General features: G+C 48.8%; 10 protein-coding genes across 10 annotated transcripts; 5 read left to right on the top strand and 5 right to left on the bottom strand.

Annotated features, from left to right (window-relative positions):
- Window positions 1-627: 627 nt before the first annotated feature.
- Window positions 628-1,635, top strand: BDZ99DRAFT_571538 (uncharacterized protein). Its single transcript, XM_033728101.1, has 2 exons — window positions 628-787; window positions 853-1,635. The coding sequence occupies exons 1-2, from the start codon at window positions 699-701 to the stop codon at window positions 1,490-1,492; spliced, it is 729 nt and encodes a 242-aa protein (XP_033576745.1). The 5' UTR covers window positions 628-698; the 3' UTR covers window positions 1,493-1,635.
- A 589-nt stretch (window positions 1,636-2,224) lies between these two features.
- On the top strand, window positions 2,225-3,449 carry BDZ99DRAFT_417954 (acyl-CoA N-acyltransferase). Its single transcript, XM_033716839.1, has 2 exons — window positions 2,225-2,738; window positions 2,797-3,449. Exons 1-2 carry the CDS (start codon window positions 2,360-2,362, stop codon window positions 3,036-3,038), a joined length of 621 nt encoding a protein of 206 aa, XP_033576744.1. The 5' UTR covers window positions 2,225-2,359; the 3' UTR covers window positions 3,039-3,449.
- Window positions 3,450-5,840: 2,391 nt separating this feature from the next.
- Window positions 5,841-8,397, bottom strand: BDZ99DRAFT_571536 (uncharacterized protein; the record flags this gene model as incomplete). Its single annotated transcript, XM_033728100.1, has 1 exon — window positions 5,841-8,397. One exon carries the CDS (start codon window positions 8,395-8,397, stop codon window positions 6,184-6,186), a length of 2,214 nt encoding a protein of 737 aa, XP_033576743.1. The 3' UTR covers window positions 5,841-6,183.
- A 559-nt stretch (window positions 8,398-8,956) lies between these two features.
- Window positions 8,957-9,718, top strand: BDZ99DRAFT_36288 (uncharacterized protein). The gene has a single exon (XM_033714701.1). It carries the CDS (start codon window positions 9,127-9,129, stop codon window positions 9,460-9,462), a length of 336 nt encoding a protein of 111 aa, XP_033576742.1. The 5' UTR covers window positions 8,957-9,126; the 3' UTR covers window positions 9,463-9,718.
- Window positions 9,555-10,191, bottom strand: BDZ99DRAFT_36281 (uncharacterized protein). The gene is made up of 3 exons (XM_033714699.1): window positions 9,873-10,191; window positions 9,735-9,816; window positions 9,555-9,688 (listed from the first exon to the last, which is right to left on the bottom strand). The coding sequence occupies exons 1-3, from the start codon at window positions 10,043-10,045 to the stop codon at window positions 9,647-9,649; spliced, it is 297 nt and encodes a 98-aa protein (XP_033576741.1). The 5' UTR covers window positions 10,046-10,191; the 3' UTR covers window positions 9,555-9,646.
- Window positions 10,192-11,103: 912 nt separating this feature from the next.
- On the bottom strand, window positions 11,104-12,438 carry BDZ99DRAFT_36273 (uncharacterized protein). The gene is made up of 2 exons (XM_033714697.1): window positions 11,300-12,438; window positions 11,104-11,217 (listed from the first exon to the last, which is right to left on the bottom strand). Exons 1-2 carry the CDS (start codon window positions 12,367-12,369, stop codon window positions 11,208-11,210), a joined length of 1,080 nt encoding a protein of 359 aa, XP_033576740.1. The 5' UTR covers window positions 12,370-12,438; the 3' UTR covers window positions 11,104-11,207.
- Window positions 12,439-13,068: 630 nt separating this feature from the next.
- Window positions 13,069-14,104, top strand: BDZ99DRAFT_36257 (uncharacterized protein). The gene is made up of 2 exons (XM_033714694.1): window positions 13,069-13,864; window positions 13,980-14,104. Exon 1 carries the CDS (start codon window positions 13,201-13,203, stop codon window positions 13,765-13,767), a length of 567 nt encoding a protein of 188 aa, XP_033576739.1. The 5' UTR covers window positions 13,069-13,200; the 3' UTR covers window positions 13,768-13,864; window positions 13,980-14,104.
- Window positions 14,105-15,034: 930 nt separating this feature from the next.
- On the bottom strand, window positions 15,035-17,167 carry BDZ99DRAFT_388860 (uncharacterized protein; the record flags this gene model as incomplete). The annotated part of the gene is made up of 3 exons (XM_033715602.1): window positions 15,035-15,235; window positions 15,296-15,471; window positions 15,631-17,167. Coding segments are annotated over 3 exons (1,914 nt in total), but the record flags the coding sequence as incomplete, so codon positions are not given.
- Window positions 17,168-18,423: 1,256 nt separating this feature from the next.
- Window positions 18,424-20,820, bottom strand: BDZ99DRAFT_36213 (HET-domain-containing protein). Its single transcript, XM_033714688.1, has 2 exons — window positions 20,288-20,820; window positions 18,424-20,233 (listed from the first exon to the last, which is right to left on the bottom strand). Exons 1-2 carry the CDS (start codon window positions 20,541-20,543, stop codon window positions 18,558-18,560), a joined length of 1,932 nt encoding a protein of 643 aa, XP_033576737.1. The 5' UTR covers window positions 20,544-20,820; the 3' UTR covers window positions 18,424-18,557.
- Window positions 20,821-21,996: 1,176 nt separating this feature from the next.
- On the top strand, window positions 21,997-23,305 carry BDZ99DRAFT_36225 (uncharacterized protein). Its single transcript, XM_033714690.1, has 2 exons — window positions 21,997-23,141; window positions 23,193-23,305. The coding sequence occupies exon 1, from the start codon at window positions 22,244-22,246 to the stop codon at window positions 23,060-23,062; it is 819 nt and encodes a 272-aa protein (XP_033576736.1). The 5' UTR covers window positions 21,997-22,243; the 3' UTR covers window positions 23,063-23,141; window positions 23,193-23,305.
- The last annotated feature ends 378 nt before the right edge of the window (window positions 23,306-23,683 follow it).

Genomic DNA, 23,683 nt, shown 5'->3' with positions numbered 1-23,683 from the left:
TGAATTCCGGATAAGATGTTACTTATTATTATTTCTTGGAGCGCATATCACGTGAATTGGATGAGGACACGGGCGTTTAATCCATACCTACCAAACGTAAAGACACTTCTACTGTACAGAGATAAGGCTTAAGGTAAGTCAAGAGGCTTTCATTCGAATGCAGAGCAAGGAAAGGCTAAAGGATATGAATTAATAAGTCCCACTCCGGCGAAGCCATTCATCAATCTTTCTCCTTCTCGCTCCCTCTGCTAGGACGCTCACGCTATCAAATAGCTTCTCCTCGTCCATGCTTCACTCATCAACCTCCGGCTCCGTCGCAGACTCGCTCGGCCTTCTCAAATCCCCGTTTGCGGGTTCTTTCGCCAGCCACGCCTCGATTTTTTTTCGGTCAACCTGCGCAGCTATCGCAGCATCTTGGCTTTCTCGATACCCATCTTCAGCATTGTCCGCGAAGTTAGATTCTTGAAAGTAGTTGGGAGGGCATCCAGTGGCTTCCGCAGCGGCTTTCGCCGCCTCGAGAGCCTCTTCCGCATCGATTAGGCGCCGCGTAAGGGCTCGCCCCCGATGCAGGTGGAGGAGGTCATGTTCTGCTTTTGAGTCAGCGATTGCGCGGTTTATTTGGGTGGAGAGGTACTGTCGGAGGGAGGCGTCGTACCCGTGTTGATGGGCATCGAAGTTTCGCTGGGCCCGGATTCAAAATGGTGTTGAACAACGCTCCTGCTGCCAATGGCGGAGGATGGAGATCAAGTCAAGCAGGTGCTGCTCGCTCAAACTGGAACTCCTCCAAGTAAGTGCAGCAAGAAATTCCAGACGTGCCCCCTACGCTGGTTCTAACGCATCTCGTTTTGGCAGCAACAACCCCATGGGCGGGCAATGGAGGACCACCGCCAACCCCTCAAATGTCACCACCGGAATACAGAAGATGACATTAGGCTCTAACGCTTCTACCACCTCACGCTCCACAGCCTATGGGCGCTCCGGCGGCCCCGTTATCGCGAGCTACTCCAAAAGCACCACTGGGGATATTATAAATGCACCTCACTTCGAGCCTCTCGGTGACCCAACCATTCCTGTCGGTCACGCAGACCGTACCGAGTCTACTATAGGCCCTGCTTCTACCAAGAACCGATACATGGTTGTGATCGCGAGATTCCCAGACCATTTGTTCGCCTGCCCCCTCTATAGCCACTCTGGTCGTGGCATCGGGCACAAGGCTGCGGATGTACGCGCTAATCACATAGCAATGAAGATGCAAAACGATACATCGGACAGCTCTAATAATCAGACGCCGTATGAGCCGCTGGAAGTGCGTTATGCATGGAATAATTTCACGCTAAAGAGTACATCCAATGCGCATCTCATGGCGCCCGTTGCGGTGAGCTATATTAATGTTAACGATATCTCAGGACAGCTTACTGTAGAGAGCTGTGAGTCATTGGCGGAGACTTTCAAGAAGCTTATGGTGAAGGCCATTGAAGATTCTCTTGATTAGGTGAGTAGGTAACGTCTAGTATCGTCGAAGGTGTTTTTGTAGCTTTTCGCTCACCCTTCCTCACCCGCTGCAGCGCAGTCTCGGATGTACTGTATCTTGCCGGAAGCTCAAGCTGGTTTCTAGATTGGAATCTCTACCGTTACCATTGAGTCCATACTTAAGCCCCCTACTGTGACTTTCCTCCTACATATATATTCTGAAGTGATTTACTTGATTCGAGGTGCTGCGATTTTTATTCAATCTAGACGAAAAAAGCAGCTCCAAACTCATCAGCCTTGCTATCTCAACTACTGCCTTGACACATTAGCCCTGCCGTCGTAGAGTTCTGATTAGGACTCGTCATCATATCTGCTCCCAGTATATTCAAGATTCTTTACTCCTTGCCCACCTGCTGCACCACGTCTTTCTCCCCTCTTCAAACTCCAGAGCATTAAGTTGATAGTTTTATGATGAAATAAGAGAGATCTAAGCCTTTAAAGGCACTAAGCGCTTAAAATTATGCACTCTGGATTTATCTGTGCGAATAGATGTACAATGTGTCTTGGCATGAGGGTTTTCCGCCCTCCCCACCCCAACTTATACCAGCGTGGTTTTAGATGTGCTCAGCATATGCTGTTATTAACCTGTGCCGAGCTTCCTGGGCCCACTTTTCTTTGTGCCAACGCCGAGAAGGGGCTACATCCCGGACGCATACGTGGCAAAGTCGCATCCGGCATAGCACTATCACTCCAAATTGAACTTTGCATCAGATCTCCAGTTACACATTGCTCCATAGCCGTACTGCTCTCTCCATAATCTATTGTCAAGAATCTTATCGAACGCATACTCTTCTTCACACAGTTCGGCTTCTAAGCAGTCCCTTCTACTATGTCTCTACGCCTCGTGAGAGCAGAAAAGGCGGATATCCCCAAGCTGGTCGATTTGTATTTCGAGACGTTCAAGAGTCTATTGGTTCTGCGGGTAAAACCTGATGTACCACCCGTCCGCGAATGGTGTAAGAAGAGCCTGGAAAGCGACATCGAGAAGCCACATACCCGAATATACAAGGTCGTGGAGGGCCAAGCCGAGTCGGTGCAGGCATCAGACGAAATCATAGCATTCGCCAAATGGAGCTCGCCGCATACCGAGCCTCCGCAGGAGAAACCCACCGAGTGGCCCGTAGGCGGTGATGTCGCGCTATTCCGGGAAGTTGTTGGCAAAGCGACAGAGAAAAGGAAGCGGATAATGGGCGAAGAGGAGCATTGGTGTAAGTTATTCGACACAATAAAAACAGTGCGATGCTACAGTACTGAGTTTTTGTGTAGACTTAGCCGTCCTCGCAACCTTGCCAAAGCACCAGCGCAGAGGCGCGGGATCGCTACTTATGACTGAACTCTGCAAACAGGCGGATCAATCTGGGCACCGGAGTTATGTTGAGGCGTCACCTCTCGGCAAACCGACATATCAACGGTTCGCATTTGAAGAGCGGGATACGTTTAGTGTTTTGATTGATGGCGAACCGTATATTGATTGCTGTATGGTGCGTGAACCACTAAAGCCATCGTGATTATCAATGTCACTAGGTGCTATTCGATGAGGTAGGTTGAGTTTAGACGAAAGATTAAATTTCAAATCCTCATCTCAATTTCAAATCCCATTTTTCAGAATCGAGCGACCGCACTGGTGGTTGGCAAGTTACGACAGAATTACGAGCATTAGGAGATGGTAATGTGTTGAAAGATTACAGCTTTTTTATTTCAAGGAGTGACTAGGGAACGCAGCTGAACTCGTTCACGGGCCACTTAGGGGTGGCCACTTTCCTTCCTCCGCTATATATACTCTTAGCTAACGTCCCCCTGGGTGGCGGAAAACCCCCTGTGCCGGAATAAATCTATTGTTTAGGCATCTCAACTCTTTCCCTCGCAATTCTATTAAGTTATTATTAATGTTTTATTGTTCTTTAGGCATTTCTCCCTAGGAAACTAGTGCGCAGCAAAAAAAATACAACGCTTTTGATTATAATGTCAATTGTTCCTTTTAGAGCATCTAGAACTGCATTAGCTTTACACCCCTGCTGCACTACGACTATCTACAAAATTTTAAACTTCGGAACATAAAATTAATAGTTCCATGACGAAAGAAGATAGCTCTAAGCTTTGAATACACTTGACCCTTAGAAGTATGCACTCCGGATTTATCCGTGCGAAGGGGTCTAAAGTGTGTCTTGGCACAAGGCTTAAGCGCACTTACGTGGTGCGGTATTAGATATCTAGCATATCTAGCTAGGTGCGATGTATTTTACGCTATGCCTAACTGATGCAAGTGCTTCTTGTACCGTGGCAAATCACGTGCCTAGGCTAATGGGTGCTAAGGCTTGCGCTTACGAGTGGGGTAATTATTTGTAGAATCGTATTACGACCACGTTTGGGGTGAAGCCGCATTCGCTTGCGACTGTATAGGAAGGAGAGGATAAAATTTGTAAAGATGCCACTTTAAGATGTGTTGGTTATTAGTGTTATTTGCTAACTGCTCTAAGCGTCCGCACAGCTATACGCTTACTAGATAACATAGGTAGATTACACCGTTGTGATTATATAGGACTTGCGGGGTTATTTTACACTAACCGGGATTAGTAAGCGCTTTAATTGGAAGTACCGACTAGGTGGCGACCTTATATAAATTTGCGTGCGATAGCAGCTATAAAGCTAATAACAAATTCTTAGTATAGCAGTAAGGTTATAAGGCTTAGATAGGGCCCTTTTATAAGCATTAGAAGTAATAGGAGCTCGATAGTAGTGCTGTGGCGACGGAATTCAGTTACGCTATAAAAGAAGGCTCTCCGTAAATCAGGCGCGAAAGCAATAATACGAACGTAAGTTTTAGGTAGGAGGTATTCTAAGTGTTTAGGAGTAGCTATAGTACGCAACTTATATAGAACTATAGGAAATCTTAATATATATACTAAGTCTAAGTTATTTAAAGTTAAAGTAATATCCGTTTATATATAGCGCAATAACCTCTATACCGCAACGAATTTTATTATTTAGTATTTTACTTTCTACCTCGCAACTTTATCGACTTATAATTAGCCTAATATTATTTTTTAGGTATTTCTTCCTAGGAATTAAGCGTGTAGCTAAAAAATTACACGCTTTTAATCTTACTATTAATTATTACTTTTAGAGTATTTAGAATAGCAATACCTTTATACCCCTGCTTTACCCTAACTTTTTATAGAATTTTAAAGTTCGGAGTATTTTATTAATAGTTCTATAGTAAAAAAAGATATTTTAAAGCTATAAAGGCACTAGGCCCTTAATAGGATATATTCTGGATTTATTTATATAAAAAAGTCCGTAAGTAGGAAATTTAGTATATTATTAGATCTAGCTAGCTATAATATACTACGCCGCTATACCTACTTCGTAAAATACGGCATTTCTTCTAGAAATGTTTTTAAGCGATTATATACTAGCTATTTTTAGTAGGCGTTTATTATTACTACTTATTCTTTACTACCTGTTTATTATACCCCTATTTATACCTCTAATATAATAATATAGACTAAGCTAGCTAGGTGCTAGTATAAGGTTTTCTTTTAGATATACCTAGAATATATACTACCTTATTAGAATATATAGGTAGTAATATCCCTTAAAGCACGCTCTGTTATTACGCTTATAAACAACCTTTAAAAGAGTAGAAGGCCTAACACTAGTAATACCTGTCACAGTATCGACCGCGACACCCTACCTACCGAAATTCTGCCGCAGATTGCTACAACTCCAGCAATCTGCACCGGCCTACTACCGTTGGCCGGCCTCCTGCTCTGCCTGCCCTGCTCCGCTCCCGTCTCGCTTCCGCTTCCTATCCTGTCCCGCTCCAGCCACCTACCGGCTGCCCCCTTTTCCTATCACCTAATCTGGTAAGGACCTCGCGTACACGCGTGCCACGCGCCGAAACGGCATAGAGGCCGTACGCCACGCGCTCGGCCACGCCCTTATATCCGGTGGCCCGTCTCCCGTCTTCCTGTTCCTTACACAACGTCTTAATTCTCCACGTAGCATTGTACATAGCACCTAATCAACGCTCCTCTTTGAGCCCTCGACCTCTTGCGTGTAGCGCTATCGTGACACATAGGGGGTTTCTTGCTACACAAGGACGCACCTTATACAGATAATTACCTATTAATTCAAACCTTATGTTCTTCGTTATAATTAATACCTCCGTGTAATAGAATCCGTTTTCTTTATATCTATATATTAAGGATTTATATGCTTTTCAGTCCTCTTTTAACATCAGCACTTGCTGTAACGGGTAAAGGCCCTTCTCGTGCTAAGGGCATGTATGGGTAACAAAGAGTTGTATTCGATAGAGAGTTAAATAGGAAGTCGAGTAGAGAAAACATGAAAGGGGCGGACTGGGATAAGTATCACCCGATCGTCCGAGTTGCAATCGGGGCTACCCTGTTAGGGCATGAACCAAGGTACCCACCGAGTAGCACATTGCGCCTAGCCCCTCACAGTTTATGTGCGAATTACAACGCAGTTCAAATTCTAGAATAGTCTATAAGTATATTGACAACAACCTCCAAATCTTGCCGCCTAGCACAGCTTGTTACTCAATACTACTATATAGCAAACTACGCAAATCAGGTAGTGGCAAAGCCAACGATGAAAGCAAAACAAAGTGGATTCATCAGCATTCAAATTTCAAGCCAGAATGATGAATTTGCCCGTACCAAGAACCTCGTTTGGAAAATTACTGAGATCCCAGTATAGGATGATGGGCAAGTGGGAGCCGTTCTGACCATTTCGTTCAGGGTCCCATCCAATCTCCAGCCATGGATCAACTAATTCGACACGATAGTACCCGGTCATACAATAATGTGCCAATAGGAACGTTCGTGCTTTTGCCAGGTTCGGCGTTGGAATAAGAATGGGAGGCTGATAGGGGTTGAACTCCGCACTCCCAAAATCAGGCTGAGGACAATTATTAACTAGACGCTCGAGTTCTGCAACGTAAACTTTCGTAGAAGGTAGTGGTCCTTGGGACATTTGTGGACGCTCTTTTGTCGTTATTTTTGTCGATACTTCGAGACTTGAGGGTGCCATTCTGCCAACAAGTCGTCCTTTGTATCTGAAAACGACCTGACATTGCTGAACATCATTTTCCCAATCCGGCTCGATGTGCGATGTGAAGTCCTCTCCAATGATTTTGCAATCAACCTTGTCAATGTCTTGTAAATGGTCGTCGGACAGCATCAGAGGCTTGCGTATATTCGAACCCTGGACACCGCTGCTGATGATACCTCTGGCATTGCTAGGAATGGCAGTTGGGTCGGTGTCTAGAAGGCAAAAGTGCATGGCAGAACTTTTGAAGTTGATGAATCCCAGGAGACTGTTCGTTACCACGGAGATTTTGCCGTGAATTCCAACCGTCGATTGGTCTACAGCTCTTAATTGGTCTTCCTCCGCCCCTACAAACAGCAAGCCAAGTAATTTTAGTATTCCTTCCTGCCCAAGAATTTTCTTCCCGGGCGAATGCTCGATTGGGTCAGAGTGCTCAGAGAGGAACATCCGCACCCAGCGGAGGAGACGAGCGTCGAACCATTTCCAACTCCCGTAGCCTTCCTGAATCGACAATTTTGAATCGTCGATAAATATTCTAAGCATGCCATAATAGTACCCTAGGACGAATACTTGCACCTTGCTTAAGGATTCGGGGTTCTGGTCAAGTCGGCGGAAAATACCCTCACTTTCCCGATCTTGCAACGCCGGACTCTGTTTCAATATCCCATTTATGGCATTGATGACAGCCGGAGTGGGAATCGGAAAGCAGTCTGAAACAATTCGGTATACCGCACTATCAGTTCTGCCAACGTTGCTGTATGTCTCATCTGAGAGAATAAACGATGGGCATGGTCCTCTCTTGGTACTGGAAGACTGATTGGCTGTGACAGAAAGAGTCCCGGATGCGGCGACACCCTCTTCGAAAAGCAACCGACGCTGGTTGTTTTGATCCGCAGTCCCAGGCCAAATAGAGACACACTCTTCCATACATTGTAAAGGAATTCTCATTACGAAGCGTTGCCGTTGATGAGAGAGAACACTTCGAGCTTCTTCATCGCTTGTAGAACCTGTTCCAATGGCGTCTGGCGTGAATTTGACAACGAGTCTGCTTTCCATGGAATCAACCTCGTCTTCAGTCTCTCTGATTGTGTCAATCATGTCGAGACCAATCGATTTCAGAATGATTGCGAAGGCGAATACATCGCTTGAGGTTGTCTCAAACCGTTTACAGTCCTTCTGTTTCTTTGCTCCGGCAAGCCAGACTAGGAATCGCACGATCTCTGGCACGTCTTCTTTCAGGATATCACCAGCTAATCTCAGCTTTTGATTGAGGAGCTGATGCCAAACGTTTCGAGCTCGAGATATGATGCTCCTAACCACAGCGGCGGAAATCCAACCTTGGATATGATGAGGAAGTTCTCTCTGAAGAAAGTCCAACTCATCAACATGTTCTTTGAATAGTGCGGTGAGGAAGCTTGACATTGCTTCCTTAATGCTGCTCTTTTGAAGGGTTGCATCCATAGCGCTGGTAATGATCGTCATGAACCAGCTGAAGATGTTCATGTTCTCGACGACTGGCCCGGTGGGGCCTTCAATAACCCGTGTCTGACCATTTTGGAGTAATGTCATCCGCACGTCCCATCGCATGTGCAAAGCAACTGGATCGATGAGGCCTTTTCTTGGGACCAAGTCTTCAGCATCAACTTTCATAAAGTCAAGGAGGCCTCTATCCTTGAAATTGTTTGTGACCCAGGTCACAGCTGCCCTTCCGGCTCCCGCTATTGTCGCAATGTCTCCGGCGCCGAATCCCCAGTTGGAAAGCACAAGAGAACCAGCCGCGAAAGACAACGACATTGCAACAACGATAACGATGTCGAGGAGGAGGTAGTCCGCAAATTCTGAGATAAAGTGACTAGGTGACTAAACCTTTCAGTTTTGCGTCGCACGTGGACAGAAGCGATGTCCGCTCAGAGTGGAATTAAGTTCTGAGGAAAGGTCTTCCCAGGGCCCAAAAGTAATTCGGGGTGCTCTTTAGGATTTCACGCTTGTAGCCTGTGAGCGACAGGATGAGCCGGTTTGTTAGGGATAGATCGTTTTCTGCGGACAGCCTGGGAAGGACACTTTTAATGTTTGCAGATGTATTGCAACAATGACAGATAATGATATCTAGGTGGTTTGAATATAATTGCAAAGACAGATAAAATGAAGTGGTTATCTCTTTTTTGCAGATCCACTTATGCAACCGAGCAGGCAGCAATATAAGGCTGAAGAAGTCGATGTGAATGCTGACTAACCAAAAGCATGGAGTTATTTTTAGCAGCAGTACTGGTAAGGATGGCGATCTTGTCTTAATATTTTAATCTGGGCATGGATAGAGTACCGGTACCGGTACAGAGTGTGAATCGAGCGACGTGGCAACCGTACTTCTGTAATTTTTAGGTGAAAAATGTCTCGAATATCAAGAACTCGCTATCCCTTCGCACGCTGGCGTCCACACTTGGCGCCAAGCCCGTGCCCCAACGTACGCGCCAGCACGTAAACAAGCCAAATAGCTAGTTATTATCCACAATCAAATACTCCACAATGCCACGGACATCTAATGATGTCGACTACGTGCAGAAGGACCCGAAGCCTTACAAACACCCCAAACTTCCCTACCCCAAGCCTACGCCGCTGCCTGCATTCGAGCCACTACAAATCAACAACTACGACGCGCCCGGCACCCCCAATATACCTCCAGGTCTTGATCAGCATGATCCTGTGGCCCTATTCCGCCTATTCTTTACCGATGAAATGGTAGAGAAGATGGTGCGCTGGACGAACGAGTACGCCAAGGATCACCGGCCGTCCAAGGGCTCAGCTACTTCTATTTGCACGGGATGGAAGGATTATATGGCCAAGCTTAACTCTATAGACTAGCTTGTATATAGCTGCTACACGTATTTGAATTGCCTCAGCCGGGTGTAGGCCTCATCACGGGGGCCTAATTCGGAGCCTCTAATTGGCCGAATCCTTATCGATAACTGTGGACGTAAATCAGCGTGCGAAGAGATAGAGTACACTGATTGTAAAAGTATCGACATATGCGCAGGTTCTGAATTGCTCAAAAGTTGAAGGACGTCCTCCTTCCGGAACCAAGGGTATTCTGTTTCAAGTCATATGGAGATATAAAACTTGGGGAGGTAACTTACTTGTTTGACTTGTAATATGTACCTTAGCAATTTGGGCTCGTTGGGCACGTGCTTGGTTTGGCGCATGTGCAGGTCGCCACCTCTAGCAGGCCATGATCTTGTCAGCTCAAGCGGTGGCGGAGAGATACCTTCTTGTACCGTGGCAAATCACGCGCCTGGGCTAATGGTGCCTGATCGGATATGTACATAAGATGGGGTGTTATGAACCAGTCAAGGACAGCAGGGCATGCAGATAATTGATGGGACGGGAAGTGCCAGGCAAAGAACGGATGGACGAGGCTTGGCGCTACACGAACTCGGTGGGGTGGCATCGGGACGAGTTACCGTTCGGTCCGATGTCTTGGCATCAAGTTCACAACTCGACGCGGAACTCGATGGGCGAGTTGCCGACCAAGTTGAGGGAACTCGTTCGTGAACTCGGTCGTCGAATTGGGGAGCGAGTTGATCAAAATGTATGAAGGAAGGAATGTATTTAAGGACGCTCCTTTACCCAGATAGTTTCTTTCTTCATAGTCAATCTAGCTTCACTTCCTGCGACCCTTCTTCGAAGAAAGACTCTCACCAGAGTATTGCCTATCACCCTAACCCAATCCAGTCACGTGTCTACGAACCTAACTTGGCGTCACAAACGTCACAAACGTCAGGATCTTGACATGGGGTGCCAAGGCTTCCACTTACGGGTGGGTAAATTAGAATCCATGTTGCGACCACGTTTGGGGCGAAGCCGCATTCGCTAGCAATTGCAGATAGGTAGCAACAGGTGGCAACAAGGAACGGCTGCCAAAAATAGCCAGCACGTGACCGTCCATAGATGTTTCTAGAAGAGCGCCACATGTTGAGTTAGTTAGGCATAGCGTAGAATACAATACAGCTAGCTGGATATTTAATACCGCGCTAAACGCTCATGCCAAGATACGTTGCGGACCCCTTCGCGCGGATAAATCCGGAATATATCCTCCCAAGGGCTTAGTGCTCTCAAAATTCAAACATATCTTCTTTCATCCTAAAACTATCAATTTAGTGCTCCGAATTTTGAAATTTTGTAGACAGTCGTAGTGCAGCAGGGATGCAGCACTAACATAGTTCTGGATGCTCTAAAAGGAACGATCAACAGTATGGTTAAAGCGATGTATGTTTTTGGCTGCATACTAATTTCCTAGGCGGAAATGGCTAAAGAATGACAATACACTAACTATAACTCGATAGAATTGCGAGGGGGAGAGTGAGATGCCTAAACAATATATTTCGTGCGGCACGGGGGGTTGTGCGCCACACATGGGGGGACGTTACCCCTCATCTGTTGCGGCACGGGGGTTGTTGCGCCACGCATGGACGGACATTACCCATCATATTTTCCGGCACGGTGGGTTTTCCGCGACCTAGGGAGGGACGTTAGCTTGCACGCTTCAGTGCAAAGATCTCGTCGAGGATTTGTGAAGAAAGATCTTAAAGAGAGAGGAAACGCCGCTTTGGTCAAGCCCAGTTAGTATTGTCGACTCTCCCGCCGCCACCAGTCTATTTTCTTCCGCATGTGGCCTTCAGCAAGCACACTAACACTGTCAAACGGCTTTTGGGGATCAACCGACCAATGGTCCATCTCGAGCTCTGATGGCGGACTCATGCCCTCACCTTCAGCATTATCAAGCCATTTGTCAATCCGCTTGCTGTCCACGCTGTCCACGCTGTCCACGCTGTCCACGCTGTCCACGCTGTCCACGCTAGCCACGCTGGCCATGCTATGCTCTAGGTTGGCATTTGCATCGTGTTCGGCCTGTCCAGTATTCTCTCCATTATTCTCTAGATAGCGAAATTCCTCTGGAGCCAAGTAATCGCTATCATCGTCTTCTAGGACGTACGGTTGTCGTGCAACTGGCCGAAAAGCAGTTTGCTGCTCAAACGAAGGATCCTGGAGCCCTTGTAGTAGTCGACAATTGACAAAAACGTCTTCGAGGATGAAGTCTACCTCTTCACGAAGGATTCGCTGTTGATAGAGGGCCATCTGCCAACGCCCATCTATTTGCTCTTCTTCCTCCTTCAAATTAGCTCGCTGCACTTCAATACCGTTCATTGAATCTTGAAGCTCTTGTAGCTTCTGTTGCAGTTCAACTGAAACCTCGTCGCCCATCTTCCGGGCCTCGATCTCCAGCTTCTCAAGTTGCACGTCCTGATGGAAGAAGCACGCGTTAAGTTCGCGATCACGATTTGAGACATGCTCCCGTTGTAACTCGATCTGAAAATTCCATTCTTGCAGCGATCGTCGACCATTCAGGGCGGCTTGTATCTTTCGCGAGAGATCGAGGGATAGGAGCACGGCTGCGCAGGACTGGCCTCGATCGTATGCCTCGATCATCCGCGCAGGTCCGAATGTGTAGTCAGTTTCCTCTTCTACGTCGAAGATCCAATTATCGTTGTGCGGCACCGGAGGCTTCGGAATCGATTCTGGAGGGGTTTCTTCATGCGCCGATTGTGGTGATGGCTGTGTCTCTACGGGGCTTGATGTTTCAACTTGCGGAAGCGTTCGCGAATGAGCGTCGTGTTGTGCGAACGGAAGAGCATCGTCTTCTGCGAAAAGGCTTCTGATTGACTCGAGGCCTTGCTTCAGTAAGTCGCTGCATCTCGAACCGATAGTCGACATGATGTTCTAAATGTCAGGTTGTGCGAATATGGAGGTGTGATATGCTGCTTCGACTAAATAAATGAGGTTACAGAAGTTTATCAACCATAAAGAAGTCCTCTTTGTTATCGGATGTCGCAGCTCAAACAAAGGGCTTTTTAGGTCCAGAAAGACTTTGTGAAGCTCGCCCCATCTCTGGCTTTGAAACTTTACCAGCGTTCTTAGGGTGGGTACGAAACAATCACGCATTTACAACTCTCCATATTTCAAAACTATCACAGCGCTATCTATTGTATATCAGCAGCCGCCTTTCACTCTACTCCTCTTCAATTGACGTACAGCCTTTGGACATCTCATCCGTTTCAAATTTTCACTACACCAAAAATCAGCCAACGAATTCTCTTCCAGCACTAATTCTCAATCACAGATATAACACACCTTGCGTGACCACGACCAAACTCCATAATGGGCAAAAAATCCGGCGATACTCCCGCCACTCCACCTTGGGCGCCAGGTAATAACCATCCACCTTGGACAGGATCACAAGTAAGCAGAGCATCCGCCTCTCTACCACCGTACGTCCCACCAACCTCAAACCCGACAAGTGGTAACAATCAATTAGCCCACCCACCCAACTCAGCCCCAAGCAATGGAGCGCAAGCTCTCCCTCAGCAAAGAGGCCCCCAACCATCCGTCCACCCCCTCCCCCCGAGGCCCCCAACCAGCAATCATACCTCCGCCCAACAAGCCAAAGCCTCAAACCACAGCACCATCTCAAGCTCCCGCCCCGTCAACCCCCGAGTCCAGAGCCTCCGCACGGTAACACAAGGCAGCACGGCCAGCTCCGGCGCCATGTCCCTCTGCTCCAACTGCTCCACCCCTAGCCTCACTAGCCTCACCCTCGCCACGGCCAACTCCAAAGCCCCCTCGAAAACCTTAAATCGCTACGAAATCGCAGAACTGGGCCCTGGCTCGATAATCTGCACGCCGCACTTCGCGCCGCTCGGCGACCACAGCATCTCCGTCACCAGCGAAGCACGCACGGAGAGCACCATCGGCCCCGTGTCCACGAAGATGCGGTACATGGTCGTGCTGGCCATCTTCCCAGAACACATGATCGCATGTCCGCTGACGTCGCACTCGGGGCGGGGGCTGGCGAATAAATCGCGGGAGGTGCGCGAGGAGTTTATGGGGATCAGGGCGGAGGGGAATAGGACGTACATCAACGATACGCCGTACCGGTCGCTGATTGTGCGGCGGGGGGAGAAGTTCAAGCTACTGGATTCGTCGGTGGTGCATGTGATGGCGCCGGTGGTAGCGACGACTAAGGCGACGGCGAGTTTGGTGGGGAGGGTGACGAGGGAGAGCGCGGCGGATCTTGTGGCGGTGTTTAAGGATATGTTGCCCCGGATTTACTAGGTGAGTGGGGCTTTTAGTATGGCGCTGACGTATAGGGAATATGATTGATGCAAATGGTTTGCTGAGTTGGCTCTGGCAGAGAATTAGATGTTTGAGGGTAAGTTTAGAAGGAAGACACCCCATAGGGTTGCTGATCTCATCGGTCCCATCAATGTCCAAATTCCAGCAGTTACCAGGGCTCGTCCTCGTTTGTCTCACAACTCATACTCTAGGCCCATTGATTGTCATCTCTTCTCTGTGGCCTTTTTTCTGGTGCCGTCACGTCCATGCCAGCTCCATCCATCTCTGGCATGACAACGGATATGACTACGATTGGTGGCCGCATTGGCGACGTGTTCATTGCGGTGAGCATCTCGTCGCTCATTGGAGTGCCAGTCACTGGAGTCATCATTCAGTGACAGAATGGTTCTTTCGTCGGTGCGCAGATCTTCTCCGGCTTGTCATGGCTCCTGGAGCTGCCGGAGCTGTAACGATATGGGCCAGGATGGTTCACACTCACTGGAATATTGTAGCGAGAGCCTAAGCTCTTCTTTTCAGCAGACTTCCATCACAGGCCGGGTTACACTATCTGAATTTGGTAACAGCTGCCGTCAAACTCGAAGTCTTTTTCAATGCCAGAGATCGCCTCGGGTAGACATGGGATCGACCAAGGCTGAATCCATCCCGTCGCCAAAAACTCGCTAGAAGAGGGTGGGGAATGAGTTTCGGACTCCTCTGCATCCATCTCTAACCCGTTAAGGAAATTCAGCCTTTCCAGAGAAGACTCTATAATCTTGCGGATCTCATTCACCTCTGCTCTGATGTAGATTTCCTTTGTTGAGTCGCCGGGCCATTCTTCACGAAAAGTTTTCCATGTCTCATCCTCACCCCGCCACCATTCGAATGCATGCTCCACTCTCCAGTCAGCTCCCGAATACAGGAGAAGGCTTCTTTTATCTGGCCAGACTTCATGACCTAGACATATCTCGATGACTTCGTGAGAAACTCTGAGTTTGGATGTTTTGTCATAAATATATTGTGGATGATATTTATCCATGCGATGCATGTAGACTTCTCGAAGATTGTCATTCTCGCAAGCCTGCGTGACAGCTACTAGGTCCTCAAAACTTGGCTCTCCGAGAAACGTGTGGCACAGTTGCCACACGTTACGCAAAATCTTTGTTGCTGCCCCTGCAGTTGCGCCAGCGGCGAAAATTCCTGGCAGGTCCCACGTCTTACGTATATCCCGCAGTCTGAGGCCGCCGACAGCATCAGCATCATTGGGACGAGATATGTGAGTGTAGAAAACATCTTCGCAGGAAGCCACTAGAGAAAATATTCCCTTTTCGATCTCGACAAGGATCAAGAAGAGGGGCGGTGCGGATCCCTTGTCTAGAATAAAGAGGTGTTCCCCTCCAGCAGCAGTTAAGTCATCCAGGTCCGCAGTTCGGGAAGTGAAAAAGAGATATGATTGTTTGTCATGCAACATCTCCAGTCTCCTAGTTGCTGCGGCAGAACCGGACTCTCCGGATCCTGAGCCTTCCGATACAGAGGACTCTGAATCCTCGTCAGGAGCAGGAGCCTGTGAGGAGACTCGATAACATGAAAACCCGTCAATCTGACTAACCAATTTCGGTTGATATTGGATGCATTGGAGATGAACCAAAGGAATGGATAATATCCCACTCTCGGCGGACACAGAAGCATTGTCATGCCAGGCCATTCCTTCAAAATTCTCGACTTTTGTGTTCACCCCCGGCGTATCACTACGGTGGTATTTGCCTCTCATGTTGACGTGAATATGTTCCTGGTCTGAGTGCTCCGGGGCCACCAGGATAGATAAGAACTGTACCACGGAGAACTCTCGTCTATCCCATTCGCCACGGTCTTTGCGCGCCTGTGAATCTTCTTGGAGCCAATATTTCTGGTAACGTTCCTTCCATTTCCTATTCTTGGGAAAGACGCCAGGTTCAGGCTTAATGCCTTGTAATTTGCGCGTGTAATATTCCATGTCGAAACGATATCGGTCGATCTGACGGACAAACTCTCTTTTCCATTCCAACGACCACCGTTTATAGACGTCACTGGCGGTATCGGTTGGTTCCGGGAACGCGGCGGACGACTTCCATGCTGGGACCCAGGACAGATAATTGTTACCCCCTTGAATGCCAGAGGCCCAGGAAAGGACTCTGGTGTCTTTTAAATTAATCAGACAATGAGCAAATATGCCGATGAAGACATGCTCCAGGGAAATTGAGTAGTCCGGTCGTACTGGAATCGCCGAGTCGTCAAGGCCCAAGATGCCAAATACTTTGTCCCTTGGATCGGTACACTGGCATTTCCAAGTCAGTCTCATCATTTCCAGCAAGCTACTCGTGCCTTCTGACATCAGAGATCGTTGTCCTGCATGCTGAAGCCAAGGAGCCGCGGTGCTGTCCCAGTTCCATCTTGGGTCTTGCTTTGCGATATCACGGCTTGTTTGGGGGTCGATCCTGTACTCGGACGAGCCGATCCTAATGATTGCTTGTGGAGAAAGTATCAATTCTTGGACGACCCAAATTCGATTGAAGTATCTCCGCTTGAGAAGAAAATTGAGGGTAAAGAGACCAGTTTGGTCGGAGCCTGACCCGTCACCGTCCACGGCTTCCCGCGGAAGTGTATGCAGCTTTCGTCTTGTTGGGTATGAGCCATTTCCGATTGAATGCACGATATCATTCCCTAGAAATACAAACACCCGCATGCTGTCCTCATAAATCCGACCCATCTTAGCAACCTGGTCTTCTCGCTCGGTATGGTTTTTTTGGTTTATTGAGATGGCGTCTATCCAAATCACTCGCTGGCCACTGGACGGCCGCATGAGCATAAGATTGTCCCAGCAATTTTTAGTCTGCAGCAAAATATCCCAATAAGGACCTATGAATACTGGCTTGCAACGTGTGGTGTCGTCTTCCTCGCCTCCCCAAGTGTAAGAGACAGTCTCATACTCCGGACAGTCGTCATGGTTGTACTCTTCGAGCTCCGCATGCACTGGGCCTTCCAGATCACCTTCGAGCGGCGATGCGAGATGAACGAGACGGATTTCACACTGCCGAAGGGAATGTGTGTAGATTGGAGATGTGCATGCTTGTTGGAGGAGAGTAACGTCTGGCGCACTTTCACCCTCTCGAATAGTTGTCTCACCATCAGCAAGCGATGGGCTTTGGGAACGTCGGGTGTAAGGCACGGAAGTGGGCCAAAATAAGTGCACATCAGTTTCTTCGTCCGCAGGGATGGATGAACATGGATTGAGTGCTGTGCGACCTGCAACGAGTTCGTCGAGGCGAGGAGACGAATTGCAGCACTGACAGCGAATATTCTTAGTACACCGGTCTACGGTAACGTTCGGAGCGGCGCACGCCAGTTCATGCCATCGGGTTCCCATATCGCTGTTCGCTTCCGGCACCAAAATACGACTGAAAATAGAGTATGCGTGACTAGAAGAATGAGGTGGCGACTGACGGAGAAAGAGAGCGATAAGAGATCGTATTATGATGAATAGAAGGTAATGTTGTGCTGGAGATAGCGACACAAAGCAGCGACGCTGAATCGAGGCGCAGCGACGCTGAATCTCTCAGGTTGTGAAGAAGCAGTTCTGTGTTGATTTGAAGAGGCATAAGGCCCGTATATATAGCCTATGAAAGGGGGGGGGGGGGGGGGGGTACTCCCCTGTTCCCCCTTGTTACGGATATGGAAGGATGTAACGCCACTGACACGCTAGTAGTGGCAACCTGAGTGAATCGCGACGCGGCGCTAGCAATGGAACTACAATAGATGCCTCTTCATTCTTATCGATTTCCGTTCTACTAGGTGAGGATCTTGCCGATCTCCCATGAGAATCCGGCTTCAAAGACTTAGCTGAGCAATACATGGTGAACAATACATGGTTACTCAAGAACGTCGCCCCTACCTGACTTCGTTCCCTCTTTTGGGCAAATCGCGCTTCGCCTCCTGTAAGATATCAGCCTATGCCTAAAACAGCCCCAGCGCTGTCACCGCCCTGTCAAGCAAACAATTGAGTGGCCAAGCCGGGACAAGGGAAACAGCCTTCTGCGCCACAGCACAACAGCATCGACAAAGCATGTGATGACGCTGAAATATAATACAATACAATACAGGCAAGCCTACGCACGCGCGCTAAAACATCACAAAGACCAGGGCCGTTTTTGTATCGTTGTGGCACCCTTCGCCACCCGGCGAAACTCCCGGAGTGCACATAGCTGACGAGCTAAGTGTCGCCAAAGGTTGGAGCCATATTCTTTCTTGATGGGAATCTACCGCCCCGGAATTTGCAGACAGTTAGGCAGTTGTGATGGAGCAGGGGGGTAAGAGGTGAAGCAGCCCTGGACGCCATCGACAGCATGATCGACAGCGACAGCAACACCGCGGTAATGTTCTCGCTGCACACTGCCTGAGGTGTAGAAAAGGCTGAAGAACCGTGATATATTTGCCATAGTTCTCCAAAAACACGTGGGAGAGATTTGAGACGCCTGAATGATGAACTCATCTCGCCACACAGTGGTTCTCGTATCCCCGGAGGATGTCTTAGTTCTGCTTTTTCCAACCCGAGATGGAGCTTATTGAATCCTCTCTTCTAGCTCCCCATTCCTTTGCATTCAATCGGGCACTTTATGACTTGCCTCCAGAATAACTATTGGGGCCGGGACTTTGGTGCTTTGTCAGGTGCCCAGGTGAGTCCAACGTTCCAGTACAAGAATGCTCTTAATACCTTAGAAGCCGTAGCAAAACTCATACAAGCAACCGTTTAGTTATCGTCATATTATCCAAAAGTCCTCATATTCTTCTTCGCCAGCTTCAGCTGCCCGAATAGCCTCACCACGCATGATCCGAGGAACATACGCTTCTCCGAGCAGAATGTACTGATCACCTTCTTGCCGCAGCACGACAGGAACCGTGCATCCTCGAAGCACACAAAGCTTGTCTCCGGGCGCAACATCTTCCGGACCTAATCCACTTTCTCCATGAATTTGTCCTTGAAAGTGCCGGACTTCGGGATCCGTGCTTGGTTTCATCGTCGCCGGCATGAAATAGAACATACGCCGGTGGAAGTGGAGGGACACAAGGCTGTCAATCAGATGAGGGTTATAGTCCGTCTGGCTGGTTCCCAAGCTCCCACTACCACCAGCGCACAGCCAGCGCGCCAGTTCCGAAAGCGTTGGTCCGCTTGGTTGTAGCCAGAACGCGGTGATGAATCCAAGCGTACTCGGAAAGTCTGGTAGCAAACTGAACGACTGCCATGTCAATCTGAAATGTTCCATCAAAGTCTTGAAGTCTAGATCCGCCAAGGAGTTATCCAAGACGAAGAGGTCATTGCCAACGTTGCGAGGGGGAGAAGAAAATGATGGTGCCGTAGCTTCAATGGTCGCGACCGTCTTTCCTCTGACATGAAGCACTGTACCATCTTCAGAAAAGTCAAGGACGCTTGGAAGAGACCCTCCAGCGCACCAGTCCCCTGGACTTTTGTCCTCTATGGCACTAAGAGTACCAAGAGTCCTGCTGGGTACCGTCGTCGGTTCCATCAACGACCAAGCCCACGAGGGTATTCTGTACTTGGGGTCGTAAACCATTCGGGGACCGAGAAGCATGTTCAATCCTTCTTCTTTTAATAGTAGGCGCATCATAAGAGTGATGACTTCTGATAATGTCTTTGAGTAGTCCACCTGGATTTGCTGTCGAATTGACGGATGGAAACAACCGTAGTAGCCAAAAACCTTGTCTCTTCGATCCATAGATCGCTTCAGCTGTGCCGTTCGCCACTGTCGCAAGCTCAGGTGTTTACCATGCCTTGCCGCCCCGCGAGCTGGTATGACTTCAGAAATCATCAAATTTGTTGAATGCGCCAGAGCGGCCAATGACCAGGTTCCCGAATCTATCGATCTCTGCGGTATGGCTTCCAATTCCTCAGGCGACTTTGCGCAGACAGCGCTGATTTCTCGCATACAAGCGAAGAAGTCATCGTAGCCAATAGTATGTTGACCATACATTAGAAACGCTTGATCAGAGAAAAGGATCTCCTGAACGACCCAGATTCTCTGCCAGTATTCTAGCTTAAAGATGCGATTCATCATGCTCACAATGCCGCTTTTGAAACTGATGTCTCGTGTAGTGAATCCTGTTCGCCACATGCGCCGGTCAGTCTCTGTGAGCTCAGAATATGACTTTAAGAGCTCGAAGGTGACAAGTATTAGGTCGTCCGTTGCCTCACCCAACCAGATCAGCGTTGATGTTGCGTTTGCATAGACAGCAGACATCTTCTTGACTTGTTCATTGCGCTCTTGTAAGTCAGTCTGATTGATTGCTAGAGCGTCGATCCAAACAACGCGAAAGCGATCCGAGAAGCGAAGGTGCGAAAGAGCGGAATGCAAGTTTGGCGTGACATGCCAAGTGACGTCGTCAAGAAGTATGGTTTTGGTTGTATCTTGACCGCCCCCTAAAGTTGTTCTTAGCGTCTATATATGATGATTTTAAAGCTACATGCACTTACAGACATATGACAAAGCCTCATAGTCTGGTAAGTCTCCTTCTTGGACACTGAAGCTCGAGCATGTAACTGTACTCGGCCCGTCTCCAGGGTGAATCTTGATCAGACGGAGCTCGCTGCTCGCAAGTCGGTTTCTGTAAACCTTTTTGGCAGCATCTGAGTTCAGTTCTTCGAGTGTTGCTATGGCTTTTGGTGCTGATACTGGCGGTTTTTGAAGTACATTGCAAGTCGGCTGTACAGATTTCAGCTCTTCCTCCATGACACCAGTGATGTTCGTCGAAAGTGGCGCTAACTACTGATTTGATTCCTATTTCTGGTGAACTGAATGACGACACTCTTCAAGGTTTCTGACCTGTGGTGATCTCCCAACTTGTGGTACACTTTCTGCGTGTCTGTTGTCCGGGTTCCTCACGCGGGGAAATCTGCGTTACCTAAAGGAGTTAGACTACTTCAGCCACAGGTCTAGGTAGGTACTGTCTCAGCCATGCCCATACTCTATCGCAACCCACTTTCGAATCCGTGCAAAATGGGATCCCAACCGTTTTCAAATCCCGACTCCACCCGTCTGTACGAAGCATTAAAAGCGCAGAGATTCGGCTCCTCGGAATGGAGGACCACAGGGCAGGCCAAACGAGGTTGTCCTGCCAACTCAGCTGCTTCGACCTCAGTCAAGTGCCGCCTTTCCGGCTTCAACGCCCAAGCTCCCCGCCCCCACTTCGAGCCCCACCTGGCTTCAAAATACAGCCTTACCAGCGGCATCAGTCTCGACGAATACAATGCTTCCAATAGCCGCTATGGTCTACCTCGTTGTGTATGTTAGCTGAAGCCGCGGTCTGGCGCTTAACTGCAGATGGGCTTGTGTTGCATAGTGCAGCCAGACAGAGCACAGACTCTCGGGATCCTATGCATCGGAGTACATCCCATCTGTTGCCTCTTCACCAACACCTCGAAGCCCCTTTTCATCTGTTATATTTCCACTCCGCGTCCCATAGGATGGAAAACTGCGAGGCTGAGATCTGCGCCCACCACGATGTTGGCTTCCTCGGAACATTTGCGTCGCGCGGTGTGGAAGCGTCGGTGGCAATAACAGCTTTAAACCCTCATATAAAACAGCCCGTGTAAAGTGCCTGGGTGGACGAAAAAATCCAAGTCCACAGGCCAGATTGAACTCTGTTCTCGTCTAAACGGCTCGCCTCGCAGGAGCCTGTGACGACGATCATGGAGGCTTTCCTCCTCTTTCTTTGCCTTTTCTATGTCTCTCAGGTTTCAGGAACGCCTGTTGTTAGCCACTGCCCACAGCAGAATTGCACATCTGCCGGACCTATTGCTGGTCGGACTGTCACTCCATTCTCGACGTCAAGCGCACCCTCCGGCATATCAACCGACCAAAGGAGTTGTGATCAACAGAACAAGACCTTAGCTTGGGAGGACTACGATCTGGGAGACTATGTGAAGACGGAGTAGGTTGGCGCCCCGAAGCAGTTCCATGTGGAGGGAGACTGATCGCCACCCCACAGAGGTATCGAGACTTTCCTCTCTCACCAGACCCCTTGCTTGGCAAACCTTCGTTGGCAAGAGCCGCAAGCTGTCCACGCTAAGCTATGTCTGCAATTTGTTAGTCCTGTAGCCGAAGTCAGAAGATACGCATTTCAAGATTGATGTTGGCCTCTTTAGTCAGACGCAATGCGATCAAACTGCTCCCCTGAGCTAGTGCAGCGACGACCCACTGGCCATGCTTACAGTCTCCGCGATGGCAAATTTCAACAACTTCTACAGAAATGTGGCCGCATTAGCGCAAATGGCCAAGAACAGTCTAGACGTCGGCACACTAGCTCAGGTGTTCGCCCCTGCTCCCGCGGTATGAGAAACGTTACCGTGAGATTTGAAGGACTAGACTGACGATGGACACAATCACAGGCGTCAAGTCCAGCTCTATCAGATCGAGTAAAACTCGGTTTCATGCTCACGGTTGCGGGAATAGTTATAGGCATCGCTGCCGCCATTGGTGGCCAGTTCGAACTCGCTCCTCTCGCCATTTCTGCCGTGAGCGCTGCAACATCGATATCGGGCGCCGCTCTCACAACATTCACGCAACAGTCCCCCGACCCTTCAGTCGAAAGTGAGTTCAATATCTTCGTAAACGTCTCGGCTTCCATCAATGCATTGGACCAAGTAGTCCAGAACCGGCTGCAGGCTTTCGTTGACGGTGCACTCAACGCGAATCTGGCTTCTCCGCTGGAAGCGCTGGGGTTTGCACCTCATGTAACCGCACGAGCGTACGCAAACGATCCCGCCAAGATACCTTCCCTCTTGGAGAACGGCACATTTGCCACTCCTATCCCCGATCTTCCGGAATCCATAGCCGGTCCCACTGGCATGCTTGCCGCGGCCTTCGCAGCGCCCGTGATGAATGCGTTCTGGCAATGCAAGCGGACAGTAATCGTCAAAGCTTCCGCGACTAGCTTGTCTAATGATCCCTGCGATGGCGACAACTACTTCTCAAAGAGCGAGAAGTATTACAACGATGATAACGACATGTACGCCGTTATCATGCTGCCCAGCGACCCCAGCGAAATTCATCTAAGTGCCGCTCCGGGCTCTTACAACCCGCCGGGGTTCCACCACATCAGCAGCTTTGGACTCGATGTGAAAACCATCACGAGAGCCGCATCCAACTACCAGCAGAGGAACAGTTCAGCCAGCAACGGCACGCCTATCGGAAATCTCGCATCCGCTATTGCCGGCATAAACCCGCGAGATACTCAGCTAGTTATCTGACTTTGTGTTTTTCAACCTTCCAGTATGCTTCTTGGACGAGACTCCGCAGCTAAGCACAGGCCAAAGTTACTCCTGTGGCGTGAGTAGTCATGAACAGATCTTAATGAGCAAAAGCTAATTGACATTCAAGTTGACATCGAGTCAGCCAGGAATGTGTGAGCTCTTCATGCGAACCCTGTGTGGCTGCCCGGTCATGTTAGGATGGCCCTATAGGGACCACAGTCTGATGAGCTTTTGCGTGGCCAGATGGACCGCCTCATGGCGGAGGTATGTAGGGTCAGGGCCTTCGAACGCCTCGAAAATGTTGCGATCTGGAGTGCATTGAAGCAAGGAGTTGTACGATCCAAGGGCGCCTTTTAATTCTTATGGCCTAATACTATTATCTTTATCGCTACTGAGTCGTTGGATATAATGTCAGCGAACTGACGCCTTATACTAGAGTTCCTCCAGGATTCGAGGATCAACGTACGAAGCTTGGTTCCGTGAGTGGTTCGAATATAGGCTTCTGAAACATATGGGCGTTCTAAACGCGAAGTCGAATTCCACTCCATGGAGAGCTTGGTGGAAGCTTATCAGACAGGATATACGCTTCCGCTTATCAACCGCCCAAAGGGAGGAGAG

The sequence above is a fragment of the Mytilinidion resinicola genome (assembly GCF_010093595.1).
Source record: "Mytilinidion resinicola strain CBS 304.34 unplaced genomic scaffold BDZ99scaffold_10, whole genome shotgun sequence".
NCBI lineage: Eukaryota > Fungi > Ascomycota > Dothideomycetes > Mytilinidiales > Mytilinidiaceae > Mytilinidion > Mytilinidion resinicola.
This window is presented reverse-complemented; position numbering and strand designations above follow the sequence as displayed.

Coding starts and splice junctions, on each gene's coding strand:
- BDZ99DRAFT_36225 (XM_033714690.1), top strand. CDS start 22,244: ATGCTCACGGTTGCGGGAATAGTTATAGGCATCGCTGCCGCCATTGGT.
- BDZ99DRAFT_36281 (XM_033714699.1), bottom strand. CDS start 10,045: ATGCCACCCCACCGAGTTCGTGTAGCGCCAAGCCTCGTCCATCCGTTC. Junction 9,817..9,872: donor CAGGCGCGTGATTTGCCACG/GTACAAGAAGGT, acceptor ATGGCCTGCTAG/AGGTGGCGACCTGCACATGC. Junction 9,689..9,734: donor ACATATTACAAGTCAAACAA/GTAAGTTACCTC, acceptor GACTTGAAACAG/AATACCCTTGGTTCCGGAAG.
- BDZ99DRAFT_417954 (XM_033716839.1), top strand. CDS start 2,360: ATGTCTCTACGCCTCGTGAGAGCAGAAAAGGCGGATATCCCCAAGCTG. Junction 2,739..2,796: donor GGGCGAAGAGGAGCATTGGT/GTAAGTTATTCG, acceptor GTTTTTGTGTAG/ACTTAGCCGTCCTCGCAACC.
- BDZ99DRAFT_36273 (XM_033714697.1), bottom strand. CDS start 12,369: ATGTCGACTATCGGTTCGAGATGCAGCGACTTACTGAAGCAAGGCCTC.
- BDZ99DRAFT_36288 (XM_033714701.1), top strand. CDS start 9,127: ATGCCACGGACATCTAATGATGTCGACTACGTGCAGAAGGACCCGAAG.
- BDZ99DRAFT_36213 (XM_033714688.1), bottom strand. CDS start 20,543: ATGGAGGAAGAGCTGAAATCTGTACAGCCGACTTGCAATGTACTTCAA. Junction 20,234..20,287: donor TGAGGCTTTGTCATATGTCT/GTAAGTGCATGT, acceptor GAACAACTTTAG/GGGGCGGTCAAGATACAACC.
- BDZ99DRAFT_571538 (XM_033728101.1), top strand. CDS start 699: ATGGTGTTGAACAACGCTCCTGCTGCCAATGGCGGAGGATGGAGATCA. Junction 788..852: donor TCAAACTGGAACTCCTCCAA/GTAAGTGCAGCA, acceptor TCGTTTTGGCAG/CAACAACCCCATGGGCGGGC.
- BDZ99DRAFT_36257 (XM_033714694.1), top strand. CDS start 13,201: ATGTCCCTCTGCTCCAACTGCTCCACCCCTAGCCTCACTAGCCTCACC.